This window comes from Physeter macrocephalus, chromosome 20, assembly GCF_002837175.3.
Source record: "Physeter macrocephalus isolate SW-GA chromosome 20, ASM283717v5, whole genome shotgun sequence".
Lineage (NCBI taxonomy): Eukaryota > Metazoa > Chordata > Mammalia > Artiodactyla > Physeteridae > Physeter > Physeter macrocephalus.
Genome location: NC_041233.1, coordinates 57,841,915 through 57,855,936, shown reverse-complemented (window position 1 = coordinate 57,855,936; position 14,022 = coordinate 57,841,915). Strand labels below are relative to the sequence as shown.

At 39.9% G+C, this 14,022-nt stretch overlaps 1 protein-coding gene across 8 annotated transcripts in view; it reads left to right on the top strand.

Annotated features, from left to right (window-relative positions):
* Positions 1-14,022, top strand: part of ARMH3 (armadillo like helical domain containing 3) — a 173,617-nt gene that overhangs the window by 24,960 nt on the left and 134,635 nt on the right. For all 8 annotated transcript variants that reach the window (XM_055081248.1, XM_055081247.1, XM_024121345.3 and 5 more), the window contains 8 exons: positions 2,330-2,422; positions 3,167-3,241; positions 3,326-3,412; positions 7,960-8,016; positions 9,835-9,878; positions 10,954-11,014; positions 12,648-12,694; positions 13,217-13,292. In XM_055081248.1, coding sequence (XP_054937223.1) covers positions 2,330-2,422; positions 3,167-3,241; positions 3,326-3,412; positions 7,960-8,016; positions 9,835-9,878; positions 10,954-11,014; positions 12,648-12,694; positions 13,217-13,292 — 540 coding nt within the window. The remainder of the gene's footprint in view (positions 1-2,329; positions 2,423-3,166; positions 3,242-3,325; positions 3,413-7,959; positions 8,017-9,834; positions 9,879-10,953; positions 11,015-12,647; positions 12,695-13,216; positions 13,293-14,022) is intronic.

Genomic DNA, 14,022 nt, shown 5'->3' with positions numbered 1-14,022 from the left:
TATATATATATATATATATACACACACATATATATATACATATGTAAAATCCCAGATATCTTTTTCATTCTTACAGTTTTCACTACTGCCTATATACTGCTGATTACTAAGTCTCTACCTTTAGCCTTAATTCCTCCTGAGCCTCAGACCTGTTCCTTTAAGCACTTGCTGAATATACCCACTTACACATACCTAAGTACCTCTTGTTTGCATATCCAAAATGGAACTCATTGTTTTCTCTACTTCTGTTCTTCCGCATTCATTCTGTGTCAGAATGGGGGATACCTGTCTTCCCGGTTCCCCAAGCCAAAAACCTGAGAGTCACCCTTGACTTTTTCCTATCCCTCATCTTTCATATCCAGACTATCACCATGTTCAGCTAATTTTACCTCAGCTCATACTTCTCATATCTGTTTTTTCTTTTTTTCCCCTACTGCCAAAGTCCCCATTATCCCTGAACTATTGCAGTGATGCCTTCATTCTTTTGACAGACATTTGTTATGCTCTTCTGTGCCAGGCATCGGGGATACAGAGGCAAATAAGACAGGCAACCATCCTCAGAAAATTGATAGGTTAGTCTTCTTTTGTCTCCCTCTCTCCAGCCTTACCATCTTTAAATCTGTCATCCACACTGACAGCATAGTGATGTAACTTAACACTCAAATCTTTCTTGGTCAAAACCCTTCATTAGTTTCCTATCACTAAAAGGATAAAGACCAAACTCCCTCATTAGCCTTATAAAATTTTTGTGATCTTCTTTCTATTTATTTCTCAAATCGCATCTCTCATCACTGTGCCTCACTCTTTATACTTCTATAATAACAAAATGCCTGTATTCCAACTGCATGTCCAGGGCCGTTTCATTCTTCATGTGTCTTTGATCATGCTAATGCCTGTCTAGAATTCCTTTCCTCCTCAAGTTTTAATTAATTCCTACTGATTTTTCAAAATACAGCCTGTCCCTGAGGAGTCCTGGAATAGGTAACTTCTGAGCTAATTCCCTTCCTCCATATATATTACTGTCATAGTAACCATTAAAACTGTTTATTTGTTTTTCTCTCCTATTAGACTAAAAACACCTTGAGAACAAGGGTCATTGTCTTATTTTTTTCTTTGAAAGCATAATATTTAGCATATAGTAGACTCTTACTACATATTTGTTGAACTGAACTGAAGTAGCTTATTTTGAACCTTCACTTCACCTTCTAGCACACTAAATCCTTTTTTTTTTTTAAGATTTATTATTTATTTAATTTATTTTTGGCTGCATCGGGTCTTAGTTGCAGCATACGGGATCTTCGCTGAAGCATGTGGGATCTTTCATTGCGGTGCACAGGCTTCTCTCTAGTTGTGGCCTGCGGGTTTTCTCTCTCTAGTTGTGGCGCGCAGGCTCCAGAGCGCGTGGGCTCTGTAGTTTGCGGCACGCGGGCTCTCTCACTGAGGCGCGAGAGCTCAGTAGTTGTGGTGTGCAGGCTTAGTTGCCCCATGGCACGTGGGATATTAGTTCCCTGACCAGGGATCGAACCAGCGTCCCCTGCATTGTAAGGTGGATTCTTTACCACTGAACCATCAGGGTAGTCCTGCTAACTCCTTATTCTCCGTTCATTTTCCTCCTTTATTTAATGTAAAATATTTCTTTTTTTCTTCCTTGTAGTATCTAAAGGTTTCATCTTTTGACTACATTGGATAAAACAGTTAGTTGTTAGTACAAGTGTTAAACTCTAATCACATTGTCTAGTAGAATCGACCAGGATGGTTATGAGCTGGCTTTGTTGGATAGTGCATATGGCCAGTGAATAGCTAGTAGTGATGTTATCTCTTCGTTGTTTGTTCAGTGTGCCTGCATCAAGTGATATGCTTTCTTTATCAAATAATGAAACATACCTAGTTGTTTAACCATTATTATTAACCTTTAACTTAATCATTTGTTTAATTTATTATTTAAAATTTATTTAATAGAATTTAATTTTATTTAGTTTATTATTTGTTTTTAATTTGTATATTATTTGTTATTAATCTTTTTAAAAATTTCATTCTAATCTGAAGTTTTATATGAGGGTGATAGGCTGCAAACATTCATTTGCTGGAATAGTAAATTCTTTATTTTTCTGTGCGGTTGTTCTAAAGCATTTTTCCCAAAATAGCTAGACTTAGTTGGAAGTCTTCCTTTTTTATGTCTAGTCTTGCAAGGCCTAGGCCTCAGGGAATGATATGGTTGCTTCATTGTATGTTATTCACATTATCCTACATAACATAACCCAGAGTTTGACAAAGACATGGGGGAGATGTTCTTTGATATGGTTTAATACTTAATGGTTCTCTTTCTCAGAACTTGATGGAGAGTTTGGATTCATTGCTTTGTGCAGAAGGTTCTGAAAGTCTGAAGAGCTTATGTCTGAAACTTCTCCTCTGCTTAGTGACTGTAAGTGACTTATTTATATGTTTCTTTGTCAAGGGTATAAATTGACAGCAGGGGCAAATTTGAATTTTTGAGCCCAAAGTTAGAAAGGAAAAGAGAAAAAAAATCTCTACTGGGCCATTACATCACTCTGTTGTGTTTGTATAGAAGGAAGTTATTTGTATGGGCTTTCGCTTCCTAGAAGTTGCTCTTTGGAGCAACTGCTGACATTTTTAACCTGTACCAGTCCTGGAGAAGTGCTTTCTTCTGGATTGTCAGATTTTGCCCTTCTCATCAGGTCTCATTTGGAAGCAGTTTTTGTGATTCTGAATACTTTTATTTGTTCTGACTTTGATTTCATAGCTGGAAGCTGGCCTGTACCTTCTAGTGGGAGGAGGGTAGGGTATTATTCATTTACTTCAGGTGGTTTCCTTTCCCTGCCACTGCTTGAAGACTTCTGTATCATAAAGTTCTTCCTGTGCATCTGGGGAATGAAACCCAAGAAACTGTTAAGCAAATGCTTTTGTGAGGGTATGAGAGAAACAATGAGAAGTTCAAAGATTTAGGAAGTTTTAATTTGCTAATTTCTTACCCTTCTAGTGTCTTGTCTATTCAGGCTCAGGTGGCTTTGGGGGTGCTTTAAGATCTGCTAAGTATCTAGTAGAATGTTTTAACATTTCTGTTTCTCTTAGATACTAGGTGAGGAGATATATATGAAATATCAGAGTGTCTTAGTATAGACTTTAAATAGCCTTTTATTATATTCAGGTGACAGATAACATCAGCCAGAACACTATCCTGGAGTATGTAATGATCAACAGCATATTTGAAGCAATTTTACAGGTAGGTCAGTTCCCTTGTCACCTCTTTCTTTTTTGGGTAAACCACCTCCTCAAGCACTCTCACCATTTCTGGTTCTGGTTACAGATACTCTCCCACCCGCCAAGTCGTAGGGAACATGGGTATGATGCTGTAGTCCTCTTGGCTTTGCTGGTGAACTACAGAAAATATGAGGTAAGTGGTTCCCTTAATGGAGAGCTGTTACCTTTCTATAATCTTCCTAAATGTGGCCAGTCCTAGAGGATTTTGCTTAATGTAGAAGACATGTTCTTGGTAAATGGTTTATAGATTAATTTTGATAAACCAATTCTAGAAGTCCTATATTAGATGCCTGAGGTAGAGGATATAGCTGTTTAAAGGAATCCTGTGGGGTAACTTCTAATAAAGTGAGTAAATCTCTCTTAATGTAATGGTTCCCAAACCCAGTTTATCATTAGAATCATCTAGTTATCTTTTAAAAAATATTTATTTATTTATTTGGCTGCGTCAGGTCTTAGTTGCGGCATGCGGGATCTTCGTTGTGGCGTGCAGGCTTCTCTAGTTGCGGTGTGCGGGGGCTACTCTTCATTGCGGTGGCTTCTCTTGCTGCGGAGCATGAGCTCTAGGCATGCAGGCGTCAGTAGTTGTGGCTTGTGGGCTTAGTTCCTCCACGGCATGTGGAATCTTCCCTGACTAGGGATCGAACTCGTGTCCCCTGCATTGGCAGGCAGGCAGCCAGCCACTGCACCACCAGGGAAGTCCCTCAGTGGTTCTTTTTAAAAAGGAAGACATTTCTGGGCCTTACTCTTTATTTTATTTATTTATTTACTTATTTGTCTGTGCTGTATGGCATGTGGGATCTTAGTTCCCTGACCAGGGATCGAACCCATGCCCCCTGCAGTGGAAGCACAGAGTCTTAACCACTGGACCGCCAGGGAAATCCCTGGGCCTTACTCTTTACACACCAAATCAGAATCTCTTAGGGGTTGAGACCTAGATATCTTTCTTTTTTTTTTTAAGATCTCCCTTTGAATGTGATGATCAGCCAGGATTGGGAACCACTGACCTAATGCATCTATTTTGAAAGATTGGACTTATATATTGGATTTCTGCAATGCAATCAATCCACTTGTATAAATATCAACTGTTGGTCTGGGGACTCTTTCTGATTTTGATGGGAGTTGAAGACAGAGCCTTATCCATATTAATTCTGGAGTTCTTTTTGCTTCTGAATTAGTTAGGGATAGATTTATAGGTTTTGAGATAAAGAGGTGAACTCAGAGATTTATACTTGGATTGGTGCATCTACTTGATTCCCCTCAAAAGGTAGAATACACAGAAAAGGAAGGGGCCCACTTAGGGAATACCAGGGACCTTACTGGGGATTGCTTTGTAGGAATAGGGAGCACTTGGCACTGGGTCCTGGACACTAGGAGTACTTTACTGAACCCAGAAGTCAGGAGCTGCATTGAGGCAACTTGACTTTCTTCATTTAATAAGTAGCAATACTATGAGAAATGGGCTAGCTGGAGGGAATGTTTTCATTTTTGAGCTTCTGGATCTTCACTTAGTGATTTTTGATATGATTACTAACCAGGTCAAAAGTGATGGGTAACATAAAATATGGAGCTTATTCTTATAAATAGGGATATGAAAGAAAGGCTGGCTCTGAGAAAGGAATACTTAAAGAGGGACTGGAATATGTGGAGCAACGTTAACGTGTTATAAATCCCAGGAGTTGATCGCTTTCATTGTCTTGGAGGAACTGACAAATGGTGTACAGAGCTACTAATAAATAAGTAATTTATCACCAACACCTGTTTTGCTGGTGATCTGGAAGGGCCGGCATGGTAGCCATTTTGATCTCTGTCATGTGTAATAGCCTCTGGGGCCTTATTACAACAGCAGGAAAAATAGCTGAGGAAAAATGCTGAAGGTAGTTAAAGCGAGTTATGTGTGAAAGGAAAGAGCCATCATCAGTAATGAATATTTTCGGAACATTCTGCTGGATGCAGGCTACTCTGAGGCAATGGCTTGGCTTCTCTAAATGTGAACTGAACCCTGGTTCAGCCCAGTAAGACTTTCTGAAATGTCAGCCTGAAAAACTGGACATGGCCAAGGAACTGGAGAAAACCATATTTCTGGAGTGGGGTATGCACCTCTAGTCTGTCAGAAACCCCAGAATAATTAATACAGTAGGCGAGGGCAAGCTGGTAGGCATAATTTATCTGGGCTTTGCAGCTTTTGATATAAGTCAATCACCAGAAACCATTAAGGAAACCTGGTGACCATGGAGCAGGAAGGTTTTTGACAGGAACATGAGGAATTCCAGATGAACATAGCAAAACCAAAAGCTGGTGAAGTTTTATGCAAAATACGAGAGGGTGTGCTAGGGAGAACAACATTCTAGTTACCACCACAATCGATCCCATGACCAGTGGGGTAAGTTGTAACCTTTCCAGAAAGGTGCAGAGAGCACCAGAGAGTCTTGGTGTCCAGCTAAACACAGAGAAGGGGGATTAGGTGTTGGACTTAAGGAATGGAAGTAGTTCTTCCTCACTTCAAATAGTGCATTCCATTTTAGTAATTTCATCTCAAGAGATAGAGGAGGCCAAAAAAAAAAAAAAGGTCTAGGGAAGAGCAATGAAATTTGTTAAGTATGGTTTAGATCAAGTAAAGGCTGGACCCTATTAGAGTGATTCTGTGAAGGCTGACTGAGTCTGTAATCCTGTCTTGCTGATGAAAAGTAGATTGCCTTGAGTTTCAAAACATGACCACAACAGGTATATAGTGTTAAGGAAAATCAGTGTCTGATAGAATAGAAATTTTCACAGCATTAAGATCTTGGCCTTCTGGGTTGGCCAGGTCTTCTGAGATGAAGTGACTCAGCCTCCAACTGCTGCCCTGAACATGATGTTTCCCAGAAATTACAAAATTGTTTATGTCCCATTGTAAGTTGTTCCTTCTCTTTTTCTTTCTCTCTCCCTTTTTTCCCTACAGATCTTCCTTTGACTGTGATAAAAATGTCAAAGGAAAAAAAATATAGCTACCAGTAATTGAGCCCTTATCATGTGCCAGATACTGTGCTAAGGATTTTACTTGATTTAAGTCTCATAGCAACCCCAAGGAAGAAAATATTTTTCCCCATTTTACAGATGAGAAAATGGAGCTTAGGTTTATTAACGTGCCTAACTTGTCACAATTGATAAGTCGAGGATCTAGAACTCAAACCCTTGATTTTAACCACCTTGCCTTTTCCTCAACTGTTGCTAATGCATAGGCTGTTCTTGGTAATCAGATGGTCCTTATTATTACTTAAGACAGTCTACTTTTGGGAAGATAACTAGGACTTTTCAAAAATTATGTCAAGAGACAGTGGCCTGTTCTTTCTACTGTTGTTCTCATTTGATGGCATCTCAAGGTCAGCCTACTGCTGATTTTCAGTTCCAAGGATCCACTTGCTTTGGATGTTGTCTGAAGTCTGTAGCGTCAGCAGGATTTGACTGTTATAGGAAGAAGTATTTAGAGCCTTGCTCTGTCAGATCAAGTAACGAATGGAGTGAGTTTTACCTCCTTGAATTGTATTGTAGAAAACCTTGTAAACATTTGGGCTGTTAAAAAAACAAAGCTTCTCCTTCTCTATTCCCAGTTGGCATTCGAAAGGTGCCCTCAGAAGCTTGATTAATAGTCTGTGGGGTGGGGCGGTTAGCCTTTCAGTTGGGTTTCCAAGTTTCTCAGTGATGTTTCTTGGTTGCTGTAAAAACTGCCAATCTGAGAACTATTGTTTCTAGCTTCCCCTGGGTTAGAATTGGTGCCTGATCTGTAGTAGGTCTTTCCTCACATACTATGCAGGGGTTGTTTTCAAGGTGAGCACATCATTGGTTCTCATCCCACTGGTAGGAGATGGCCCAGTTGCTTAATGAGTTTAAATATATATCTATTTCCATATGCTGCCCAGCTGAGATTGAATCTGGAAAAACTCAAGAAATCTTCCAATATTTTAAGTGATGGGACAATCATTAAATCCCAGTGTCCTGACCAGATTGTAGTTTGGGTAATTACATCTTTTTTTTCAGTTCCCCTGCAGTGTTATTTGGGTATTGGATCTATAAATGGCCTCTCTGGCTGTTAAGCAGCTGCCACTTTCCACCCCCAAGGTGGCTTTGTTTTACGGGTGGGTGAATCAGTCCTTGGATATAGTTTGTGGAATGGTTAGGGAGCCTTTGGGATGAGAGTGTGAGTTAGCAACTTATAAGTTTGTGCCTTATGGCAAGGGAGCTTTTATGCTCCCCAAAAGACAGCTGTCCCTATGGACTCAGTAAATTATTGGCAGGATAGGACAAAGTGAGTGTTGTGGAGCGTTCACTTACTTCTTAGAAACAAATAAGAGGGAAAGATGGGAGAAGTGGCAGACATAGGCCTGAGCTGATTCAGTCTAGAGGAAAATGTGGGTAGAATAGAACTGGTGTGTGTGTGTGTGTGTGTGTGTGTGTGTGTGTGTGTGTGTGTGTGTGCGTGTGCGCGTGTGCGTGTGCGTGCGTGCTTGGTGAATGCCCATGCACACTGAGAGATTTACTGGAAATGGAGGAAGTCACCTGGCAAGATAGTTGGGCATAGGTATTAGGAGTATCACTCTAGAGAGAGCACCTCTTATGGAAGCATTTTTGTTAACACTTTGTTAAATAGCTAATGGGTTCTTAACTAGGTCACACTCACCTGGAGTCTCTTCTCTTGTTTAATAGTCTGTGAATCCTTATATTGTGAAGCTGTCTATCGTGGATGATGAAGCCACTCTCAATGTGAGTATCTGGATCCTTGTGTATTGTTTTAATTAATTGCCTTTGGTGGCCTTACTTTAGTAGATATTTAGAACAGAGAGTAGAGAGCTATTGTGTTAATTTCATCTGGCTATAAAGAGGGAATAGGTATTTCTTTTTAGAGCATCAGTGCTACTGTCTTACTGTTTTCTATTTTCTCATCATGGAAGGAAGGTGTGAGGGGATATTTGCTTGCTAATCATGATGAAATGGTCAGTTATAGTTCATGTTGTAGTGTGCTGAGGTTGATTATCCTACAGAGTCAAGAAGTTACATTTCCAAGAATAAGATTTAGATGGTATGTCAAATCACCATGATGTACACTTTAAATATCTTATAATTTTGTGTGTCAATTATACCTCAATAAAGCTGAAATTAAAAAAAAAAAGAAGGCTTAGATGACTAAATGTTTTGAGATTTCTTCTTGTAGAATCAGCCAGATTATATTTATAGCCTGCCTTGGTGAAGCTGAAACATGGAGGATGATATATGTCTGCTACATATATCCATGGAGGTTTGGGAAATAACATCTGATCTCTGAATATAGGGAGGAAGAAGATGACCAGGTGTCTGGTTTTATTCTCTTTCCGTCTTGCCCTCTTCATTCTTCTAATTTCTCTTCTGAAAAAAAAGCACACGATTCATCCTTGTGGCCTTAATTGATCTTTGTGATACGCTTAGCAGTTTCTAGGGGGAAAGTTGATAAATTACTTTAATATTTATTGGATGCTTCTTCCCATTACACTCCTGTTTTCCTGTGGCCTGAGAGTAGCTTGTCTTTGTTTTTAAAATAAATTTATTTATTTATTTATTTTTGGCTGCACTGGGTCTTCGTTGCTGTGCACAGGCCTTCTCTAGTTGCTGTGAGCAGGGGCTGCTCTTCATTGTGGTGCGTGAGCTTCTCATTGCGGTGGCTTCTCTTGTGGAGCACGGGCTCTAAGCGTGCAGGCTTCAGTAGTTGTGGCACGCAGGCTAAGTAGTTGTGGCTTGCGGGCTCTAGAGCACAGGCTTTTTTAAATCAATGTTGGGGAAGCAATGAGAGGTTCTTCTTTTTTTTAAAAAAAATTAATTAATTAATTAATTTTACTTTTGGCTGCATTGGGTTTTCGTTGCTGCGCCCAGGCTTTCTCTAATTGTGGCGAGCCGGGGCTACTCTTCGTTGTGGTGTGCAGGCTTCTCATTGTGGTGGCTTCTCTTGTTGCAGAGCATGGGCTCTAGGTGTGCGGGCTTCAGTAGTTGTGGCTCACGGGCTCTAGAGCACAGGCTTAGTAGTTGTGGCGCATGGGCTTAGTTGCTCCGCAACATGTGGGATCTTCTTGGACCAGGGCTCGAACCCATGTCGCCTGCATTGGCAGGTGGATTCTTAACCACTGCGCCACCAGGAAAGTCCCTGCACCTTCATTTAACGTGGGACTCATTGTCACTTTTATTATGAGTTGTTTTAGAGACATTTGTTTAAGAGCTTTTTTGTTTGAAGATTCTAACTCAGTCTTTTCTTTTGAGGTGAAAATGATCCCAGTGAAATTGTCAGTGGTCTGGGCTGGTCTGTTTCATTCCTTGTTACTCTATTTTAATTGTATCTGGAAACCTTAAGTAAGATAATTAGATCAGAAAAATCTTTCCAAAGAAGTTCCTTTTGATCCTTTGACAATGTCTCTCAGAATTCCTGTCCTTGTTGCCTACTTTCAGGTAGAACTTCTTGGGCTTGGACCATGGCACTGTAATTAGTGTTTTCCGTGGTCTAGTCATAGTATTGCCAACAGCCCCTTATTTCACCTGAGCTATCTTTTTTCTCTCTAGGGAATGGGGCTTGTGATTGCTCAAGCTTTATCTGAGTATAACAGGTAAGTCCACCTTTCCAGAAGGGAAGGGTCTAATTTTCGTTGAATTGGTTGAGTAGGAAACAGGTTTGTTAAGAGCTCTTGGGTGAACGTCTCTTACCTATCCTAGAAGAGTATTTAGAGGTACAGCTGCTGGCAGATGCATTTGTTCTAGCTGGGCTTGATGGCTTTAGCAGCAGTTGTTTTTAACACTGGGGAGAAGTAGCCACCATGTTAGTGTCCATCTTTTGTTTAAGCAGCTCTTACATTCAAACATTCTTATGCAACCTTTGGTATTTTATTACAGAGCATTTTAACTAGTTTTCCAGCCATAAGCAGGCTCTTCCATTTAGCCCAATGTATCATATAAATACCCTTTTCTATGTAAAAAAGGTTGTGAAACACTGCTTTTTTGTATGCTTAAAAAAAAAGAAAAGAAAGCACTGAACTAGTTCTAGTTTGACAGATACTTCTTTTTCATCAGTAATCAACTGCAGCTTCCTGGAGTCCCTGTCTATTCTGGGGGCTCTTTTCATTGATGCTTGCTTTCCCTCTTGCTGGGGATGGGGAAGGATTTGGTATTCAGTGAATGGAAACCAGAAGTGTATCTAATCCTGGCAAGGACCAGGCAGGATCTTTCTTACTCCTTTCCAGACTTTCCTTATACACAATTGGGTATTGGGATTTCAAATCTGTCCCATCTCCGCAAATAGTTTAGCTCACAGATTTCCCTCTTTTTCCTTCAAAAACAAACAAGATTTTCACTGTTACAGCCTTAATTTTACTGTCACACTTTTCAAGTAATAGTCTGTTTGGGAAATAACTGGATCAGCCATATGTTAGAGCAGTTTCACACTTTTGCAGCTTGCTTTCTAAGACTCTCCCGAAGTAGCTGGGCATTTTGGTACACACTACCTCAAGAGCAGATGGGTGCCTCTTAGCTTGCAGGGGAAACTGCAGTGGCTGGGTTGTCATAACGCTTTTGTTTTTTGGAGTCAGTGAATTCTGCGAGTGAGCTGCCCTGATCACCACTTAGTATGCCAAGGACAAAGACACGTGATAAATAATACTAAAGTTGAATTTAGTTATTTTTGTTCAGGCAGTATAAAGACAAGGAAGAAGAACACCAGGGCGGTTTTTTCTCTGCCTTAACAAATATGGTAAGTCCTACTTGCTTTTTCTCTCCTGCTCAGAAATATATAATCTGCAGGGGTAGACAAATTTAGACTCAGAAGTTTATTTTTATTTTTTTTCTAATATTTATTTATTTGGCTGCCCTGGGTCTTAGTTGTGGCATGCAGCCTCTAGTTTCCTGACAAGGGATTGAACCCGGGCCCCCTGCATTGGGAGCGTGGAGTCTTAATCACTGGACCATCAGGGTTAGAATTTTGTTTTTCAAATTAATCAATTCAATTTTTTAAAGACTACAAAAACAAAACCAAAACAAAAAAAGGGTTCATATTAAGCCAGACTTTTGCTTCCTAAAGAGTTGGCTGTGTTTGAGGACTGATGCTATGGAACACAGAATAGGAGGATTTAGATCCAAGTCCAACCCTGAGTGATCCTTGGCTGTCTGCAGTGGCCCCCTTCATCTCTTGTAGTTGGTCCTGGAGTTGAGGGATTGGTGCAGTGATCTGAGCCACTCATCTAAAGGCTTAAGGTCTGGGCTGAGAGGTCCATAGTTTAGGAAAGTTATTGGTTCAGTTTGCAAGGCTCCTGAGCAAGGTATCTCAGCCTTAGCACGATAGGCATTTTAGGCCAGATAATCTGGGACTGATTTTTAAGAGATAAATCTAGGAGTCTTGGAACTTAGATTCAGAAAGTCTGTCTTCTCGGGCATTAGTATTCAGGTAATCAGCCCTAGAGCAAGACAGATTTTGAGTTCATTGCAAGAAACAGCAGTCCCCCCATCTTGTCTCCCAAAAGGCACTTTTCCCCCACAATATCTGTGCCTTCTTCATTCTCAGAGCCTACTGTCAAGGAAAGGACTTGATAAACTCTTTAACTCTGAAGCACAAATGGATAATCCCTCAGATGTCAGAGCAGTGTGAGTGCTGTATTGGTGTTTGATTAGATATAATTATATTGCTCCCAGGGACCTTTGCCTTCTAGCCAAGAAGAAAAAGTTTTGTATCAAATAAATGAAGCTCCAGCTGCATGGTTTTGGGCATCAATAAGTATGTGGAAAATGTATTCTTAGATGGATGGGCATCTATCTCAGTGCCTCTGATATCACACATATTGGAGGCAATCTACTCCATTTACTTATTCAGCTGCCCTAGCTAGGACACAAACAAAAAGTTTTATGATGTAAAAGATGGACAGTAGGTTTCATTTAGACAGTTCTGGTCTGAAACCCAGATATTCCCCCAAAGATGGCTCTGTGTTGGATGAACAGCCTGCTTTCTTTGTTCTTTGTGAGTTATGTTCCTGACTTCAAATAAGCAAATTCAAGGACAGATGCAAAGTGATGAGGATGTTTAGGTTGCTGTTTACTTGTTGTCAGTGGTTACTAAACTTACGCATTAAAAAGGAGAGCTGGACAAAAGTACTGGGATTTTTTTTTTTGTTTTTTTAAGTCCCTTTAAGTAAAGACAAGTTAGGGGAGCTCTCATTGTTTCATTTATTACTTATGATTATTTTAAGATCTTCAAAGTGAGCTGGTTTTGTTGTGTGTGACTGGTGGGCCAGGGTTCCAAGCAGCTTGTTTTTTGACTGATTAAAGGCTTGTAGGCACAGAGCACCTCTCACATTTCCCTGCTATAACTCTGCAATTCCCCTTTTCTTCCACAGGTGGGCAGCATGTTCATAGCAGATGCCCATGAGAAAATCTCAGTGCAGTAAGTGCCTGACGTTCTTGTGTGGTGACTTGAACATTAGTGTGGGCTCTCTCACTGGATATGAAAGTGTGAAACGTTACCTCCGCTAATCTTTTACAGATTCAAACTTTTTTGGTGATTTATCAACTGTTTTCTTGAGTTTTAAACAATAATGGAACCTTAGAAAACTCTGCTTCAGTCACATGTATTGAGCCCCAAGAAGCTGAAAAACTGTTCCCAGCTGTCTCTGGAATGAAATGAAAGAGGGCTTGGTGTTTGAGCCAGTTAAGGACTTAACTGGATTGGTGTGGAAAAACGAGAGGGGGAAATAGTGAATGAAGTAGATAAGAGCTAGTTCTAAGGAATTAAAGTTAAAGCTCTGACTTTATACCCTTTACATAAGCCCCAAAAGGAAATAAAGGGAGCATTAGAAACTCAAAGGGATCTATAATGAGAAGCTGGAGTGAAATCTTATCTTGAGGGTTATACTCTTTTAACTTCTTCATTATAAGAGACTCTCCAATTTGTTCTCTTTTTCTTTAGAACCAACGAGGCCATCCTTCTGGCACTTTACGAAGCTGTTCATTTAAATCGCAACTTTATCACAGTGTTAGCCCAGGTTGGTTATGTTAAAAACTTCAATTCTTTTTCTCCCTGAATTTCATACAGATTCACTCCGTTGAAAAGCCTATCTGGCTGTGCCGGGTAAACCCTACTTTGCATTGGTGAGTGGTAGTTATAAAGAGTTGTATCAGTTGCCTTTGCTTCATGCTCTCCTCAAGTTTGTATGTTTCCATCTAGTGCTGAAATGGATCTGATAACATGCAAAGTTAATGGTCTTGACCAGTTTACTGATTCTGCTAACCAAATGCGTTGAGATTACTTCATTTTGCTCACTGGAGATCCCTTGGTATTATCTGCCCATATGGATTTTTATAACAGGCTTTCTGCTTTCTAAACCTCTGTGGAATTACAACCGGAGATAAAATGGGCCACGTCACTTATCTTATTATCTTACCCATGTCCAAAGAAGAAGAGTACAGAATATCTTGTGCAGTGTAAGGTTAGCTGTTAACCAAAAAAAAAAAAAAAAAAAAAGTTTACAAATATTGAAAGCAGAAAGTCATAGAATCCTTAGTGCTGGATCACTTGCCTAAGGGATAGCCTTGGTAGTTGGTACAGAAGGGAACTTAAATAGGCTGAAAACTTGAGTGATGCTCATGAAAGCTGTCTTAAAAAATTGATAAAGTGTTTTTATTTTAAAGCCAGACTGTTTAAAATATGTATGAAGGTTTCTTTTAAGGAAAGTTTGCTTATGCTTTTTTCTCAAAGGGCAGATGTGTATGGGA